The sequence below is a fragment of the Coturnix japonica genome, chromosome 2 (genome assembly GCF_001577835.2).
Source record: "Coturnix japonica isolate 7356 chromosome 2, Coturnix japonica 2.1, whole genome shotgun sequence".
Taxonomy (NCBI): Eukaryota; Metazoa; Chordata; class Aves; order Galliformes; family Phasianidae; genus Coturnix; species Coturnix japonica.
In genome coordinates, this window is record NC_029517.1 from 81473961 (window position 1) to 81494157 (window position 20197).

Genomic DNA, 20197 nt, shown 5'->3' on the forward strand with positions numbered 1-20197 from the left:
TGATCTTGTGCTCAGGCCTATTTTGGAAACTCACTGTAATGTCTGATTCATGTTTGATTCAATGAGGATTCCTGCATTTTTATAATAGTTCTGTTTTCACGTTGTTTTGGGAGCTTCGTGACTGTTCCTGTGATGGTTTATCAGTGCTAAAGCATGTAAGGACTCCTTTGCAAACAAGGCTGTGGATGCATTAATGCTTGTTAATAACTGCTGCTTTGCTGTGTGCAGATCTGCTTAGTCTGTCAACCTGACTGTTATGAAAGTGACTAAAAGAAAATACAAATCTTTTACCACCTCAGATTCTTTGAATACTTGGCTGCAAGTTCCTACAAGGATTGCACAGTGAGTAATCCCATTGAAGTCAGTGACTCAACTCATTGCATAAAGATCAGCACACACAGAAACTGTGCAGCGGGGCTTCCTCGGAACAGCAAGAATCAAATAATTGCTATTTGTCTTAACGGCAGCCTGCGCTTGCATTCTGAAGTGAAAATGACCTGTGTTCTCAGGTTTTAATCAAGTAAGCTAGACTTCTGCTCAAGTGTAAAATGAAAAATCAGGTTTTCCTGTCACTGTAAATTATTCTGATGTTTCCCAGCTTGTGTCTACGGGTGCAGTCCTCTGATCATTGCAGATCTGTGTTGTGTTCCCTCAAAATTCACATTTTTGCTACCTAAGCAGGTATCTACAGAACAATTTGCACTGCACATTTCCACTTCATATTCACATCAGAGTGAATTTTTTTAGTCTTTTTCCCTGAAGGATTAATTACAGATTTCTCCATTTATTAGGTAGCGTGAAGAATTCTTTTACTTTTAAGGCATTTTTTCCGAACAGGCTGTTGGCTTTTGTCTCCTTGGCTAGGAATTAGCTTTATCCTTACATAAGGAATTTGAATCAGTTCCTGTAGAGAAACCTGATGCTGAGAAAAGAGATAGGTGTACATTCAGTTCCTACTCCTGAAGACTGAATAGCATTTTGTGTTTCCTTTTCTCCAAGCCTATTTTTTGGTTTTGCATTTAATTCCCTTTAGTGTGCAATATTTAGCATCTTTCTGAAGGATTTATTCAGACTGGAATTGGGAGTGCACTGGCAAACAGCTTGCCTTTGGTGTTTCACTTCATATGCTTGTCACTTTGCTGTTTTTTCCACCTTGTTTACTTTGTTTGTGCAGACACTTGAGAATAAACTTTTCTTATCATTTGCAGGTTGTGGTAGCATGAAATTTTTGTTATTCTTTCCACTGGCCAGCAAATTATTTTAAACATTTATCTGATTTAGGTTTACACCGTGGTATATCAGTGGTTCATCAGTGTGGTTCAACAGTGCCTGGTGTCATTTTTTACCTTGGCAGCTTGGGACTGGGGCTCTGCTGTTGTCTGTTTCTTCTGAAATCAGAGAACGTTTTGAATTGAAAGGGGCATTAGATATCTCATTCAGTTCCCAACCACCCCCTTAGAGGCCTTACCAGGGCCTCATCCAGTTTGGCCTTGAACACCTCCGGAGATGGGGCATCCACAGCTTCTCTGGGCAACCTGTGCCAACACCTAACCAATCTCTCTGTGATCCTTCCCCCTGAATTCTAACCTAAATCTCTCCTCTTTCAGTTTAAAGCCATTCCCCCCTGCCCCATCACTATCATCTCATATAAAAAGCCAGCCCCCCTTCTGCTTATAAGCTCTCTTTAAGTACTGTAAGACCACACTGAGGTCTTCCTAGAGCCTTCCAGTCTCCAGAGGAAGTATAAAGAGTGTATGGCATTCTGTTTATTGCGTAGTAATAAATATTATGACTAGTGCCATTAAGCTGAACTGCATAAGTGAAAGTTCATTATTCTGAGGGGGAAATGCTTGTTTGAAACTTCTTTTGCATGTTGTTTTAAGTTTCAGTGCTTAAATGATACCTTGCACTGCATTAAACTGTCTGAAGGAAGCAGCTGTGCAAGATACTCTAAATAAACACATGCCTCTATGGGAAGAAATATGTAGTGTAACCACAGGTGTTAAACTAAAAGCTGAAATTCAAGTGTTGTGGTTTAACCTGCATAAGCCGTGTTAGAGCTGAGATACAACGTGGTGAGCCAGAAAATTTGAAGAGGGGCTGCCATTACTTTATGTTCTTACCATGAGAGTCAATACTATAAAGAACATATCCATTCCTACCTCTACAGCAAATTGTTAGCAGTTCAGTATGGTGGTTTTTTGTGGTGTTGTTGTTGGCAATTGCTGCTTATGTAATGGCGAATGTGAATTGTAAAGAAATTACCTGATCTCTTATGAAGATTTTCAGTTAGAGATCAATTGATAACAGCTTGGCTTCTGCCTAAATGCTAGTAGTCCTGGCTTATGTGTGAATCAAATGCTTCCTTTTTCCTCCTTTGTGTCTTTTTAGAACAGGGAAAGCTTCCTATTATTGCTGTTTATTTTATGAGAGCTGTTTTTTTTTTTTTTTTATCAGATGAAAAAATGGATTTGTATTTCATCATGATTCAAAAATCTGTTTTGTTTTTATTCTGTTTCAGAATTTGAAGTTCTGGTGATCCACCATGGGGAACCATGTAGGAAAACGAGAGCATAGCACTGACAAGTCAGCTAAGGTAAGAGCAGAAAAAAGAAGCAAGACCACCTCAGAAATGTAGAATTGTAGAACCACAGAATCACTGAAGTTGAAAAGGACCTTCAAAGGTCACTTAAGTCTATCTAACTGCGCTGCAATAAACAGGGGTACCTACAGCTGCAGCAGGTTGCTCAGTGCCTAATTCAGCCTGATCTTGAGTGCCTCCAGGGGATGGGCATCCACCACCTCTCTGGGCAACCTGTGCCAGGGCTTCAGTATGTTATGATTTATGCTATGAAATGAAGATTTCATACGTTAATGTGTTTACCAGATCACTTTCACCATTACAGTTTTGTTACTGTCATTGTAAATAATGACTACGTTTTTTAAAGAGGGTCCTATGAAATATAGCCAAACCAGGTTTTGCTACAGAGGATTTAATGAGAGATGCCATGTTTTTATTTGCTTCAGATCCATAGCTTATAAAGCACTTCTCAATGAATGTGGTGGAAATGGATATATTCAGCCTTAGAAGCAGGAAATTGCAGAAATTTTTAAAGAATGAATGAGGTGATTAATGTTTTGCTCGTTGACAGCTTTCCATTCTGGGAGCCATTTGCTTTAACCATGAGAAGGAAACTGTATAGAAACATGTAAAATAAGGGAATTCTAATGGAAAAGGGTTGTCAGTCATACAAAAGTATGTACAGCTTTAAAAATCTCCACCAGTAGAATGATGGGGATCATCAGAATGTTCATTAAAGTTAGCATTTGCTTTCTAGGTCTCTGCTGGCACTGTGTATTTTACGTGTTGTGTGGTATTCTGTTTGTCTTGTGATATCTTATTTGTTTTTCTGCATTGTGCAGGAGGAGAACATGTCTTAAAAAAAGATGCATTAAAAAGTTGCTTCTTGTTCCTAGCTATTGCTAAATTTTCTTCACCCGTTCCCACCCAAAAATAACAGTTCATACTCTGTGTGTAAAGTAATTGCTCTTTGCATTGGACAGATGATGTAAACAGATAGATCTGCAGGTATTTCTCATTGCTGTGGTACAGATAAGCAGCTATGCCTAAATGGTGTATGCAGACTAGAATTCATAGACCTGCTAGTTCTCTGACATCTTTTACATAAGCACACTGGAGGGATTACAGCAGGAAGAGAGGACAACTGGTGACATACGTTTATGTTTCATATTTATACAGTATTTTACAAAATGGTTTCGGTTTCAGTACAAATATTATGACTCCCAAGTTGTGCTCTTCTTCTTAATGTTTTTTGTCACTTCCCCTCTAGAAAATAGCCTTGTGCAGTTCCAGCAATGTCACATGGACCTAACATATGTATTTAACCAAATATTTTGATTCTTTCTAACCAAGTTTGCAGGTGTGGCAGGTATGCATCCTAGTTCATGGCACACAGCTGCTCATCACACTTTATGTGCCTCTGCTTGGCTCTTTGAGCACAAAAGTCAGAAAACTCTGGCAAGGCACTTTTTACACTTTGAGGTCGTATTTCTTACACATCTTCTTTTTCCTTATGAGGCCATGGAGAGTAGTTGATCATGGATAGCTGAAATGAAAATTACATTTATTTACCAGAAATGTTTTGAATGGAAACTTAATTCTGTCATTTTGTGTAGATTAATTCTGTAGATTCTGCCCATCTCTCATCCTTTCAGAGTTCAAAAATAAAACAGCCCTCTAAAAATTAAAATGGGTAATGCCTGATCAAGATCTCCCTTTACTCAGGGAAGACAGCAATAATGTTGCAAGACATGATAAAACCATATATTTTAAATCAGTAAATACATGGCTGAGCTGCTACTATGTATTCTATGTAGCCAGTCAATTTTGATTCAGTTTGTAAAGGCAATAGTATAGTTCCTACCAACAATAACAACTGTTAGTACCATACTTTTTCTTTTTTTGTTTTTTGTTTTTGTTTTTTTCCTTTTAAGCTGAAGTCTCTCTTTCATCTTTGTTCAATACAGCTGTAAATTAGAACTGTTTTCCCACCAGTCTTGTGGTATCACATGGGAGGCAATTGCTGGAGGCTTGTAGAGGCCGCAGTGGAAACACTGATCTGCCTCTCTCTGCTCCTAGCAGCAGAAGAACTTCAATGCAGAAGGCTAACAGCTCATGAAAGCCATTGTAAAATTCATTGCTTGTAACTTTAGGCTGTTTTCATGTCCCAAAATGTAGTGCCAAAGAGTATCATCTTAGGCAGCTGATTTGAATCCATGATAATGAGATTTGCTGCACAAATGCTTTTCTGGTTCCTCAACAGCTAGTCCAGTTCGCTACATGGCTATTTAATGTATAGTGACATTAAAGACATTGCTACTAAACTGTAACTCTTGGTTGTACATTACATGTCCTACAGCACAGCAATTGCTGTGGTTTTGTTGTCCTGCTGTTGTTTGCTTGAGTTGGCATCAAGCTTTGTTTTACTTTCAGTAAATGTAGGCATTTGATGACAGAAAGTGGAAAATCAGAAGGCAGTTATTTCATCAAATGAAACTCTGATGTTCTCAAATAGGGAAATCTGCAAAACATGACAAGATGGCTTCCCCTGCTGTGATTATCTTTTCAAAGTACTGTTACCCACTTGAATTATAAAAATGCCAGGCTATCAGGATACATCCATATCCTGAAGAGAAATGTGAAATTAATTGAATGCTTTGAAAATAGGTATATTTTATCTAAATAACAAGAAAAAATACCTTTTATTCAAATCAATAATAATTCACTTTATTTCAGTCAGATTTTTGCTTTGTATTTCACAGACCTGCATTTTTTTATATTTTAAGTATTGCATTAGAACAGTTCTCTGCCACTGCTTATTTTGTCTTTTTCACTTAGAGAATTCTGTTAAGCTCATATATGACCATCCTTAAATATCTGAACCTTTTTGGTACCCATCAGAACTGACTCTTACCTTCAGTGCTGATTGTTTAGGCCCATGGGAAGAAGTTTTTTGGTCACTGTCAACAACAGGTACCCTAATGAGAAAGATGACAGAGCATGATTTCTCTGTACTGTGTGTCACATAGTACAGTGGACAGCTGGAAAGTAAGCTTGTTAGGATGTAGTGCTCAGGGATATGATTTAGCAGAGGGTTGTTAGAGTTAAGGCACTATGGTTAGGCTGTGGTTGGGCTTGATGATCTTTGAGGTCTTTTCCAACCTGGGTAATTCTGTGATTCTATGAAGGACTAAAAGATACTGCCCTGCCATGTAAATAGATTGCTCAAGATTGTGTACACCTGGAACATTACTGGAAATGCTGGATCATTTACCTGTTCCATGTCCCTGAAGTTCTGTGAATAACACTGAGGAACCAAAACCAGTTGCTGTCTGTGATGTCCAGCCCTGGGGAACTTTGGGAAAATTAGCTGCAGTATACTGATTTTTCACAGACTGAAACTGAAAATAGATGTAGTGATGATAATGCGCTCAGCCTACAGCTAATACTTTGTTCAACCCACATAAGCTATCTGCTAACAGTGGCCAAGTCTTTCTGTGTAGCAAGTATAGACTACCATGTTACTTTGATTCTGTACTCTGTTTTGAAGAGATCCATTTGATAATTGTAACAACTAACTAGTTCTCAGTGTTTAAGTCAAACTCAGCACAAGGAGTCCAAGCTAAATTGTTACATTTATGTAGAGCATGTATCTGTAAATCATATTGTTTCTACTCTGATTCTGAACAGATTCTGCCTCCTCTTCCTACTGCTGCTTGTCTTGCTAACATTCAGAGATCTTGTACCCTCTGCAGCCTTACTCCTCGTAACGTTGACATAAAGTTTTCTGTCTCTCTCATAAGAGACAAGTGAGGTTCTAAATCAGGCTGGCTCAGAACAGTATATGTTTCACCTCATAGACACTGTACAGTCAGCAAACAAAAAGGTTTTCACACTGAGCTACACTTATGCCTTACCTCAGATTGCTAAGAATGTTTGAAGACCTACACTATACATCTGTGTATATACTTGTGTTTTGGTTTGGTTTTTGTTGGGTTGTTGTTATTGTTGTTGGATTTTTTCTTAAGTATTTGCTTTGTTTTTTACACCAGGTGCTTCCTCTTGGTACGCATGATAAAGTACCAGGAAAGAAGAAGGGAAAAAAAAAAAAAAAAAAAAGCCGCAGATGAAGTAATCTGTTTTGTTAATTGAACTTGTTATTTTTATAAGATAAAGATTTATTTTTGAATACATGTGGCTGAAAGATACTTGATATACAGATTATGTAAGTGATGAAGCTTGGGATATGCTTTTCCTTTTTAAAGCGGAAATCATCTATTATATTGGATTATAATATGTTTAAATAAAATATTATTAGCATACAAAAAAGAAAGAAGAAAAAAATGCTTATTCCCTTTACATTTTCTTCTAACAAAGTTGTACAGGACTAATCTATTCTTATTTTCCTGATTTATTTATTACTTCTCTCAGTTTTACCTTTGTAAAACAAAGAGAACAGGAGCTCTAGAGGTATATTCCTCTTTGTAATTTGATGTATGGATTCAAATACTCCCTCCCAAGTCAATGTATTTCTGAAGGTAAAGGAAGAATAAAGTGAGAGTGAGAAAAGTAAGTGTTTTCACCAACCAGTTTTACAGGTTGCCTGTTGTAAAAATTCTCTTGAACCACCAGCATCTGGTCAAACCAGTGTCTGATATAAGGAAAGACTGCTTTAAGAAAAGGCAGTCCCCTTCTATGGAGTGAAGGACGGTTCTGTAAAGCTGGGTTAAGCAATACCAGTTCAATTTGACGGATGTCTGCTTTCTTCAGATTCTATCATCAACTGAGATTTGGCCCTGAGCAAATTCCTTTATGCTGGCTTTATCCTCCTGTTTCATTTCCTAACCTTCATACTCACTAACTAGACTGCTTGCTGGGATGGATGCTGTGCCATTCTGTATTAGTAGCAGTACTTTGAGACTTTGAGCGAGGCCTTCAGGCACTGATGTGCTTCAGACAGTGAGATGATATCACAGAGGTACAGAGAGGATGGTGCTGTTTGAGGCATCTGAGAATGCCAGGCTATGACATCTTTCATCAAACATTAACCTGAAGACGATCGCTCAGTAATGTTTTGATGCCCATTCAATGTTTAAACTGGCAAGTAGCTCTACTATAGAGGGAATTTAGGTGTTCAAATTGAAGTCATGTGTTTAAATACATATGTTGCTCCAAAAGTAATGCCTACTATGCGTTTCCATACAACACATACAAGAAGTACACTGTTTGATAGAGCAAATTCTCAGCCACAAAATACTGTTCTTCATCATAGTCACCACCATTAGCTATGTGTTTTTGGGAGCAACAAGCAAGAGTCTGTATGCCATACAGACATAGCAAATGTAAGTAAAGAACAAGTTCTGGTCAGTGCCACAGCAACTATTAAATGTATTGAAGGATTTGAATGAATTGTGACATTTGAAAAATTCCCCTAGATCTGCATTACAAAGAAATAGTGAGTAAATATGTTGGTATGGTTTATATCAAGTATACTGTAAGCATGTTTTTCTGTTGTGAGCACAACTGCTAAGTACTAATGTTTCTTGATTTAAGTCTGGAGCTGTTTGAACTTGCATGGGTGTAAAAGGAAGAGGTATTGTCACTGTGGTTTTGGCTGGGGAGGAGGAAGGGTCGTAGGCTTTATTCTCCAGCCCAGCCTACAGAACTGACTAGCAGAAGATGGAAGACCTTTTAAAAATCTTGTGTGTCATATGCCAAGCTGCTGTGGTATAGTTTCCTACAGTTTCCTTCATGTCTGTTTCTTGCTAACCTTGATACAGAACTACATAAATGTCTTGTCAGATGAGTGAAAGAATAGCACCACTTAAATTAGCAAGGAGCTGGAAGGACAGGGGTGCAATGCCCTCCTGTTCTTTGTGACCTCCCTGTGAGCTGGGCTGGCTGCTGAACTGGCTTCTGTGGTTAGAGTCAGCCCTTAATGCAGCCTGAGAAAGAAGGTGGTGTTCGTTGCTCTTGCAACTTCACACCAGAAAAAATGAAGATGAACTTGTTTTTAATCTTGAGAAAGCCTGAAGTGTGTTTATACTTTCAGGTGGTTTGTAGATCAGTGTGCTATTGTGTGGCAAAAAGTTTGATCACCTTTTCTGAAACTGGATGAGATAGGTCAAAGAAACAAATCAGCATTTCCAGTAGTTATATAAGATTATACATTATATGTGTATATATATATGTAGTGCAGTAATGTATTACCTTCAAATACAGTTATGTCTGTAACACTGTAACATCAGGTAGAGTGAGGAGCATTTTCCTGCTAGAGCAGAGTTGCTGAGCTTCATCAGTGGAGCCAAACCACAGCAGAATTTCCCATCTCTGTGACCGGCACATAGAGTCATAGAGTGGCTTGGGTTGAAAAGGACCACAATGACCATCTATTTTCAACCCCCCTGCTGTGTGCAGGGTTGCCCACCAGACCAGGCTGCCCAGAGCCACATATCTAACCTAAACCTCCCTCATCTCAGTTTAAAACCATTCCCCCTTGTCCTATCACTATTCACTCTCATAAACAATCATTAAATATCTTCCTTGTGGTGCTTTTTGAAGTATTAAACCCCACTAAAAGTGTTTTCTGAAATCTGTCTTCATCTTATTCCCCTAATGAAACTCTTCTCTGATGTTTCTGGACATCAGCTGGAAAGAAGCATGTTGGAGCCATGTTTATCTGGCTTCTGTGTTTCACCTGGGCTTGTATTTCTGATAGTGTAATTGACTGTGAAGTTGAGTCAGTGAAACTTGTCAGTAGATACAGTTTTACACCATGCATCAGTACAAAGTCAAAACAGAAGCACTGCTAAAATCTGATGCTAAATATTCTGCCATGAGAAAAGAGGAACTCTGCATTGCTAAGGGAGGTGCCTTTACTTGTAAAATCAGCAGAAATGGACATCAGAAGGAAGGGGATACAAGGTGTTTTTTACAAAGTGTCACTTTAACAGTGCCTTCTCTTTTCACTTCAGAAGCTGTAGATGAATGACAGAAAGCAATTTCTAATGCAATTGTGGTTGCTCATACACCGAATAAATATAACTTGTCTGCAGCTGCAGTTCAAAAACTTATTTTCCACTTTGAGTGAAGATCTCTTGGAATGTTTTTTGGTTTTAGATTACTTTCCTATGCCCTCAGCTCTAAGATGACAGAAATAGCTTAGTAGTATTTGTTGGAGGAAAAAGTATTGTGCAAGAGGAAATTGAAAAAGCACTAAGCAAAGTAATACGGCTTCGTTCTTGATTGGTGTGATAAGGTTAACTTGAAAAACAATCTGATCTTTCAGTGCAGCGTCCCGTGGATGTGGCCATAACAATTTTGCACGAACCAAAAGCCACATGGTACGTACCATTTACATTGGATAAGTAGGGGGACTGCTGAACACCTGTTTTGATCAAGACAGTAAAGGAAATTACGTGGCTTTTTTTTTCCCCCGCAGTACCACAGGGTGACATTCAGGCTGGTGTTACCAAACTCCCCTGTAAATAGAATCATAGAATATGTTGTGCTGAATATAGTGAGGTGTAGAAGCACTCAGCTTGCTTGTGAACTCCATGCAGCTCAAAAGATGCAGAAAAGAACCCAGAGCAAGAAACTGTACTAAGTCTATCACCAATGGGGCTTAAACAAGATACTTATTAGCAAAAAAAAAAGAAGAAGAAGAATGAAAAAAAAAATGACGCAATTTTTGGGTCCTAAGTAAATACCATTTTGTGTAAGAGCTTCATGGCTGGATTCACTGACTGGTAGTGCTGAGGTTTTTACATGAGTCATGGAAATCCCAACGTACTGGCAACGTCTTGGTTAGAAGATACCATCTGTGTCTGTTACTTTGAAATCTGAGAGATTTATGGTTTTGTGGTCATAACTGACTTACTAAATGTCTAGCACATTTTCCTAGTCCTTCACCTCCTTCTTCCTTCCTCTTCTCTCTTCTCCATCCTCATACTCCTGACACCCATTTTTTCTTTTAGCATGCTATTTCCTGCTAGCATCTCCATCACTGACACAGATTCATGTTTTGATTTCCTGTGTCATTAAAAATAGTAATTAATCATTAACAGAGCAGTAACACAGCTAGAAACAGTGGGGAAAAAAAAAAACAAACCAACAGCCAACAGACAGTCAGCCTTATTGGGAAGGTGGGAACACCATGGAAGGGAAAATTTGCACCTCTAGAATAATACCTGTACACTTGAAAAGTCATTTTCCAGCCAAAAAAACAGTGAATCTATTAATGTATTTTCGAATATATTTACTTTGCAGCCACTTGGGGATATAGGCAGCCTCTTCATTGCCATAGCTTGAAGAGGTGAGATGAGCAGGCTTACTCCAAGGGAGTTTTCTTTCTGTTCTGATCTTCCTCATGAACTACAGACTACATTCTCTCTTAATGTTGAGCCAGAGCTTTCTTCTGCAGAAGAAAGTTGCCTTATGGTTCACAGTGAGAAACCCTGTATAAATGCTTTCTTTTTCCTTTTTCTCATCCATCTGAAATCCCATTTGTTTTTATGAGACTTGGCAGATGAAGGATGGTGAATACGGAACTGAATCAGAACCTCAACTTAGGGACTATAAGGAATGAGGAATGTTAATATCTCATAAAACTTGTTTCAATATTTGCTACTGCTATGTTTGTTAAATATTTAGCAATATATTTAGTATCTTAAATATGTAATGATAGAATATATCAGTGTATCTTAGTATTCATTTAAAGGCTTCAGAGCTCACAATAGGTGAGGCTCACTATGTAAAATAACAGTTGTTTTGTTTTGTGTTTACTGCTATGCATAAAACTCAGCATGTTTAGGAGGATTGATGTTATTTCTGGAGCTTAGTCACATGGGATGAGATTCTAGGTCAAAAGCTGTGCATAATGAAGACTAAAACTCAGGGTTTTTTTATGCTGAAAGAAATAATTTGCCTTGTGCAGCAGGTAGGTTATTTGCTGGTAGGAAGAGACCCTCTTAGCTGTAGTGCTAAGCTACAGCTTCTTTCAAAAGCAAATATGCCATCAGAAAATGTATATAAATGTATTTTAGTTGACGTAGATCTGAATCAGAGTAATCTATTTTATTCAGATGTGATTTAAATGAAGCTACTTTGATTTCTAGGTACTGAAAACATGGAATTGTAACATTTAGCTTTAGGATTCTTGCAGATTCAATATTTTAAGAACATGTAATTCTTCATATTTCCTTCAGATAATTTCTTATGAATGAGGGTACTGGTAACTAGAGAAAACAGGTGAAATATTTATTTACAATTAAGCTTTAACACTTTTTCATCTTCTTTTAGCCTTAATGCATTTTGTTATACTGGCCTGCAGCCCTCCTGGAAGGAGAGGGAACATAACTCCATTCTGCAATTTCTTCAGTGCACTTCTCTGTCTGTTAAAACCTTCTTTTCTCCGGCATTTTTTCCTGTTACTTATTATTATTTCTTGATTATTCTATTATAATATGTTATATGGGCCTTACAAAGATAGATAAAATATCTTAAACTGAAAGTTTTACAGAGCTTGAGGGAAAGGACGCTAGAGGTCCCTACCAGTGGATGCCCTGAGAGTTTCAGGAGCTCTGTGCTCTAATGCCCTCCCAAGAGATTGTGTAGGCATCCTGGCAGTCATGTTCAACAGCAAGAGCTTGACCAGCCATGGAAACAAGTGCTATCACTGTCTTTGAGGAGGGATGCTCAGTTTTTTCAAGCATCAAATGCTACTCTGGGATTGTGCAGAGAGAGTAATAGTAGAATGCAGTTAATTTGTAATAATGCTGCAGCTCTTGAGTCACCAGATTGTGGCAGAATAATAGATTTGTGGTAACTTGGAAGCTTACAGTGCTTAAAACGTTCTTCAAAACAATTACATTTTGCGTAGTCGGTTACTTTACAATTCAGTCTTGCTGTATATTGTAACTAGAGACATTCTGAATATGGAGCCCACGAGGGAGATGGCTGCACCAGGAGCAGGGTTTGGCTTCAGTCCCAGCTTCTGAGCACTGGTCTCAGCAGTAGACAAGTTGTTCTGGTTTTGCCCTGATCAGCTTGCTTGAATCAATTATGTTACAGACTATGGGCTGATGGAGCAGGTGCGGAGCTGCTTTCTTCCGTGCAGAGAGCCAGATGGCCAGCTAATTGCCCCAATCACCCAATGAGACTTGGCCAAGTCTCCTGTGCAGATCTCAATTCAGCTGGTGTGCTGCCAAACTGGGTCTTAGGGCTTTAAGAAAATCATGTCTGCAGGAACATCTTGGAGTGTCTGGAGCTCACGTAGTCAGTCTTCAGTTGGGTTAATTTCAGATCTCGAAATGATTCCTAGCGGTTCCTAGCTGTTGGGTTTTATTGAGGTTTGACTGCAGCAGAAAAATTTCTAAGTAGCAACCCATGTTTCGAAGCACTGATTCTTCAGGATTTTGCCATGAGAATTTGTATTGAGTTACCTGTTACAGCAGAAAAATTGCATGGGGGAGAACCAGTGAGGACAATATTTGCTTTGGCTATGGTTTCTCGAATTCCTTTTGAGGATCTATTAAAAATCCTAAGGCTTTTAATTCTTTGGATGAAATAGGAAATGTTCGTTTGCTGTAGCTGAGAGAATACGTCAGACTTCTTGTAATGGGTTATAAGCTTGCTAACAGAAATGTAAGTGACAAGTATTTGCTTATCAGAATGCTTCTGCTGTATGTAATACTGAAATTATACGTGTAACCTCTCTGTGTGAATATATTTGTGAAATGCAATATGTGTAACTTAATCAAACGCTTGTAAGTCAAGACAATTTAAAAAAGAAAAAAACATTTTAGAAGGATGAAACTTTTGGGAGCTAGAGACAAGGGATTGGGCAAAGCAGACTAGTGGTGTGTTCTCCTGCAGTGATGTGGAACTGAATAAAAACGATTCCTAGATATTTCCAGCAGACTTTCTGAAAAGGCTGTCTGTTGATCCAAAGGGATTCTACAGTCTGGTAGCGGTAGTTTGGATGCTCTTGTCAGCAAATTCACAAGCAGACTGCATATGGCTCAAAGATATAAGTTAGTACAAAGTAGCTATTAATGTCTTTGGATTTAGAGTTGATGAATTTTTGTCTCTTTTTTTTTCTTTTTTTATTTTATTTTGCTTTTGGTAGCGTTTTGTTTTGACTGTGGATTTTATACTACCAGTCCTAGCTGGAAGATATATAGCCAGTAGATTATACTACCTCTAGGGGAGAAGGTCAAGAGCTTTGTGTAGACTCTGTTTGGCTTGTGTCTGAAATTTGCAATGCACAGTTGATGAGCAATACCGTAAAAATCTGCCTGAGGTCTACCTTCTTTGAAGTTGTCTGTGTCCCTATTTTGTGGTGACATACCAGAAAGGGTATGGCAGTGGAAGTACCTCTCTGCTTATGTACAGGTTTTCTCTCTCCCTTTAAATTCCCTACCCAGAGAAGCAGCTGAACATAGCCAGTGAGAGTGTTATTTACAGTTCCCTGCATGACTTTTTTGGTTCTGGCTCTCCTGTAGAATTGAGGCATAAATTTTAGCCTTCTCAACACACATGCAGTCATGTAAAATTCTATTTATGTGCTGGGAGTTACTAAGTAACAGTTGCTGAGGGAAATGCAGTCTTTTAACTTCATGACGTCTGTGCACTTGAAACAGCCAGCCAAATAGTGCATTAACATAGATTTTGCACATTAATGTAATGTGATTTGCTGTGGGCTATGTGCAAGCAAAACCTTTGGAAAAACCAGCAGCAATGTGGTTTGTAGAGCTGGAGTCTGTCTGCAGCCTGGTCTTATGAATAAGAAGTGAAACTCAGTTTTCCCCTTTTTCCTCCTTCTTTCTGTGAAACACAGTACTTGCAGATCCTGGTATACACGCATGTTTATATCTTTATTCGCCTGTAGATACAGCTATAAAGGTTTAATCTGTATGTTTTGCATTTGTATCTTTCTTCAAGTGTAGAAAGGTTGAATAGAAAGCAATTTAAAAGCATATTGTGACTCAGCCATAGGCTGGCTGTTGATAATACAAGGAGAAGTTTACCTTGAGCCATGTCTCCTCTAGTAACTGTGTTTACCTCTCATATTGCACAGGTGTTATCAGAGCTTTTGTTTTTTTTTCTCTGAATTTATTTTCAAGGAACTTTACTTCAAGAAGTCACGTGTCTAGGCTGGTAGATAAGCTGAATCTTATCTCCTGAATTTCAACTAAAGTGAGCAATCTTTGCATTAAACCAAGTCCAGTATAACTTATATTAGGGCTTGAGCTGGAGACCTTGGTATAATGATGAAAATGCCTTGATGGTCTGTCATTAATTCCTACAGCTTTTGAGTAATTTCTCTGCTATAAAGCTATTTCTTGTCCTTTTATGTGTACATAAATAATGATTACAGTGTAAAGATAACATGAGCTGTATGTTTTTCTAATTGTATGTTACGTAGAACTTCATTTCAGGGAAATTTTTTTATTAATTATATCTTTTGAATTGTAAGGGAGCTTTAAAGATCATCTAGTCTAATTCCCCTGCAGTGAACAGGGACACCTACACCTACAGCTCAGAGCCCTGTCCAGCCTGACCTTGGATGTCACCAGGGATGGGGCATCTACCACCTCTCTGGGCAACCTGTGCCTGTGCTTCAGTACCCTTATCATAAAAGCTTCTTCCTTTTGTCCAATCTAAATTTCCCCTCATTTAGTTTGAAACCATTTTCCCTTGTTATGTTGCTACAGACCCTGGTAAAAAGCCTGTCCCCTTCCTTATTATAGCCCCTAATAGATACTGAAAGGCTGCTCTCAGGCCTATGTCTCTCTTGTACTGAGGACACCACATCTGACCACAGTACTCCAGGTGAGACCTCACCAGCCCAGATTAGAAGGGCAGGATCACCTCCCTCCGCCTGCTGGCCACACTTCTTTTGATGTAGCCTAGGTTACGGTTGGCTTTCAGGGCTGTGAGGGTACATTGCCAGTTCATGTTCAGCTTGCCATCCACCAGTGCCTCCAGTTCTTTTTTGGCAGTGCTGTGCTCTATCCTTATATCCCCCAGCTTGTAGTGGGTGGATAGTGGGGGTTGCTATGACCCAAGTGCAAGACTCTGTACTTTATTGAACCTCATGAAGTTCACCTGGGCCCATCGCTCCAGTCTGTCTAGATCATATTGTTAGTGTACATAAAAGGTATGTAAGAGTAAATATAGGTAGCTATTGCCACAGTCCTTTTATGAAGTAATGTAAATATCAGTAGGGAAAAGTCATTAAACGAACACGGTTTTTTTCGTATCATTGTAGCTGAATGCAAGTATGGTATGTGCTAATCACTGGGAACTGTGTTATAGCTCAGGTATGACAGCATGTTGTCCCAGGTAAATAACATTTATCACTCCTGTGTGAATTGTATAGTAACTTGCAGACTTTGAAAAATGCACTTTACTTGTTCTCTCATGATAATTGATTGGTTTTTGGGTTTTTTTTGTTTTCCTTTCTATGGATGACTTCTCAAAAAAACTCAGCCAGACAAAAAATCACAACCAAATAAAGAAAACCCCTCGTATCATCATTGCTTTAGAAGCTCTGTACATTGATTGATTGATTTTTATTTTTTTTAATTTATTTTTTCTGTGTGCCTGACATAATAATACCCTTTTTGTTGTTTTTGATGTGTTATAATTCTTAAGTACTGTTTGCATTTTGTTTGTCTGTGATTGCGACAGTGCAACATCTCAGCTCTTTTGTAATCTCTCATCCAGTCTTCCCGTTTTGGTTTTGAGGCCACGAATCTTTCCCTCTGGGGAGAAATCAGCCCTGAGTTCTTGATTGCTCAGTCAGGCTGCTGCTTTTCAGTACCTCTGTGAGCAGCCATGACTGTTCAAATGGTTTTAAACTTGTTTGTTATCCACACACAGCTTTTCTCCTTGAGAGGCTGTCATCTCTGGTGACAATATTGGCTCCAAGCAAAGTATCTTTAAAATCTGTGAAAGTAGAAAAGCAGAACAAGGAAAACAGCTCTAAGTAGACATTTGTTCTTCCATTCCCATCTCTTTTTCACTATATGGGGACTGACATGGGTCTTTTCTTTCAAATTACCAAGTTAAGGAAAACGGGTTAAATTTTCTTGCTAAGGCTTCCTTACTTTGCCATGTACTTTGGGAACTGTTCTTCAGTTTCAAGCATCTGTAATACAGTAATTTACAGTCATGTAACTTAAACTGGTGCAAAACATAAACATGGCCTTCACGGCTACATTCTGGCCATCAGGCTCCCAGCTTGTACTGGTGAATGAGGTTTACGTTTACTGAACTTCATGAGAGTCTTGCTTGCCTGCTTCTGTACGTTATCAAGGTCTCTCTGAGTAGCAGTTCTAGCCTTCAGTATGCTGAAAGACTGCCTTGCCATTTTCATCATCTGGGTCTCTATTAAAGACACTGTGTGGTATTGGCTGTAGCACTGATCCCTGAGAGATACAGCTGCTGACTGTTGGCCAGTTGGAATTGGTGCTTTTGATTGCAGTCCTCTGAGCTCAGTGGTGCAACCAGTTATCCACCTCTGGCATTCCACCCACCTGAACTTTATCTTTCATTTGACTGTACGAGTAAAGCAGCAGACTGTGGGAGGCTGTGGTGCATACGATATGTCTGGGTCTGTGAAGGAATAAATGTTATCATGGGAGGCAGCCTAGTAGATCAGACCCTGTGTGCACATGGCATAACCAAATAGGCCATTGCACCCACCTTCTTTATTTTAAAGCTTTTGCTTTACCAGTGCACTGGTTCCCTTTCACTGCAGATGCAAGTGTTCTGCTGAGGATATAATGAATATAAATGACTGATAGAGTACAATAAAGCACTATGCTTAGGGCTCAATGGCAACACAAAAAAAGTGGAGATGAGTTGCTTTTTATATACACAGTCCTCTTTCTTTCAAGACAAATCCTTATAACGGAGAGAAGAGGCATAAAGCTTAATTTGTAGCTGGATTGTGATCTTTTACTTACTTGAAATATTTCTGCTGGAGAGATTAGACACTGGTTATAACTTCACAAAAGATCTGAAAAATAGGCACTGAAGAAGAAATGGAAGCTGAGAGAGCAAGTGTTTCTACCTAGAGCTTGAGACAGACCCAGACAGAGAATAGAAGTGCCTGCTGGTAATGCTGCTTTCTTCCCCCAGGGAGTCTGTGATTTGCACAGATGATCAGTAGAAATGCTGCAAGTGTAATACTTACTCAAAGCACAAACAAAATAGTAAACTTGTTCTTTTGTCATATAGCTCTTGAATTTCCACATGGAGTAGACTTATCTTTGTGCCCATCTAACTCCACCGTGATACTTTTCTTCTGAAGGTGCATGGAAATTTTAGTAGAACCAAATTAATGACTCTCTTTCCGATGAACTGAATCATCATCTTAAAATCTAGTTTCTGTTTGCTTTTTGGCTCACTAAGTGAAAAGGTGGCTGCTTGTAGGTGTGGCTGTATTACTGGTATTACCGTTTCTCCCATCTTATGTGAATGTGAGCCTTTCATTGTCATCACTTCTGGGATTTCTGTACCTTGGTAGTATATTGATGGACTTCTATTTTTACAGTCAGTTGGAAAATTCTGTTACTCAGTCCTTCTCAGGTATGATGTCTGTGTTTGACTCTACAGTACTGCCTCTGTGAACTGTTCTATTTTAGGGAAGGAGTTTATTTTAGCTTTTTGGTCTTTTTATAAAATGCTTATGAAGAATAGGATTGTGAGTAGCACAGTTGGTGTGTTTCTAATTCAGTGATTAGACTGTATGTTCATGCTTGTCAAGATGTATAGAAACAGCTTTTCAGAACACTTATATTATGGACCATGTATTAAATCTGCAGGCAAACCTCCCCTGTTTCCAGGTGAGTAGCAGTGTGTATTTGCTGATGAATCAAGTGTCACCTGTTACTGAAGAAGTACTAAGCGTGAAATTTGGCTGAGTCATTTCCTTGGGCTCTTCAAGCTTTGTTTCACCACTGGCTTGTTGGAGTAAGCAAGAGTATTTGAAGTGACTGTTACTGAGAGTTAGGAATGTGCTGAATGCTTGATATGAAGGGGAAAATGCAACATTTTACCTGTACTTGGTGCATAACAAATCACCAAGGTGTGGTAGAAACTAGCGACATGACTTTACTGAAGTTTGGATGAACATTAGTAAGATTATGCATGTAAGTATTCATATTTGTATATCTGGACTGTATTGGGGTGTAAGTGGGCTCCAGGGGAGGTCCTCAGTATCTGAAGGTAACAATGAAACTGATACAGCAGATTACTCAGTGGCCAGATGTCCAGAACTTACTGAGTTCTGGATCTCACACATACCCTGTAAGATGTCCAAAATGCTGGTGAGATCAGGTGCTCTGGCTCAGTTTAATGTATGCACTCATTAAAGACTATTGATATTGTTTCTGAATGAAACAATGCATCCTGTTAACTTGTGTCTTGCTTCTTGCTTTAGAGGACCTTTATACACAAACTGTGCAGCAAGTAATGAAATTGGCCTGTGCCCTTTCATTAATCTCTGTCATTCTTCTTGTTCTGTTTTCTTGCTGTTGCTAGAGTGGGTTCAGTGTAATTAAAATGTCAGTTTAAAAACTAATTGAAAAGATGCCTGAAAATAAGCGATTAAAATGTCACCTACTTGGGCACCTTTCTCTAAACATTTGTTTGTGGGTTGTTTTTTTTTTTTCCCCTATTAAATTTTGCCTCTGAGAATTCAGAGATGTTAAGTTCAGTTATTGGAGATGCAATTCGTTATTTCAGCTTGTTAACTTGGAGCACATATTACAGTGGCCCATTTTTCTTCCAATCATATTGGTGCAATTGTAACTGCACAGTTGTTTTTGTGACAGTGCCTGTGTTGCTTAGGAGCATGGAAGAAAGCATCGTTAGCTTATTTTGATTTCAGAAAGAAAAATCTTGGAATTAGAAGGAAAATCATTGGAAGAAGTTACCTGTTTTTACACAAATCATTTACGTAATGCCATTTATACTGAGGTGGTTGGCAAATTTTGCTATGAAGGCAATCCGCTTTGTGGAAAAAATGAGCAGGCTTTAATGGTGAGTACAGCAGAGCTGCTTGCTGTTGGCATCTCAGGACTTGTAATTCTCATGGTAAGTTGCTCATAAAGAAGCCATGACAGAAGGAAATACCAATTTCTCTGTTATGTCAGGCTTCCTGAGGAAAAAGGGATCTGTGTGTGTCCTACCTGGCAACTCTCTGAAGGCTCTGAAAGAACCTGTAGGACTCCCAAAGAATGAGCTTCCTTGCTTTCCTCTCTGAGAATAATAATAGTGCACCATGATCCTAGTACATATGAACACTGTGAAAGGGAAATGATCATAGCAGTAAAAGGGGCTGCCCCCTTTCCTACAGAGTTGAATTTGACCAAAGCAGTGGCTGGTGGCCACAAGTTTCTGTTTGTTTTAGAGCCATCTCATGGAGTTTCTTCAAGCAGTTGGGGTGGATTAAATTCTCCTGAGTTGTGTCACACTGTTTTAGTGTTAATGAGGTGTGCTGTTTTATTTATTGTATATTTTATGTTAGTCTATCAAGTTCTGTTCTGACAGTTTATGAATGATTGGCAGATAGGTTTAACTGATTTCTGAAACATTCTTCCC

General features: G+C 38.8%; 1 protein-coding gene across 2 annotated transcripts in view; it reads left to right on the forward strand.

Moving 5' to 3' along the window:
- MBP (myelin basic protein) overlaps positions 1-20197 on the forward strand; it is a 100034-nt gene that overhangs the window by 20678 nt on the left and 59159 nt on the right. For both annotated transcript variants that reach the window (XM_015855126.2, XM_032442611.1), the window contains exon 2: positions 2522-2596. In XM_015855126.2, the coding sequence (XP_015710612.1) occupies positions 2546-2596 (51 nt within the window). In that variant the 5' untranslated portion in view covers positions 2522-2545. The remainder of the gene's footprint in view (positions 1-2521; positions 2597-20197) is intronic.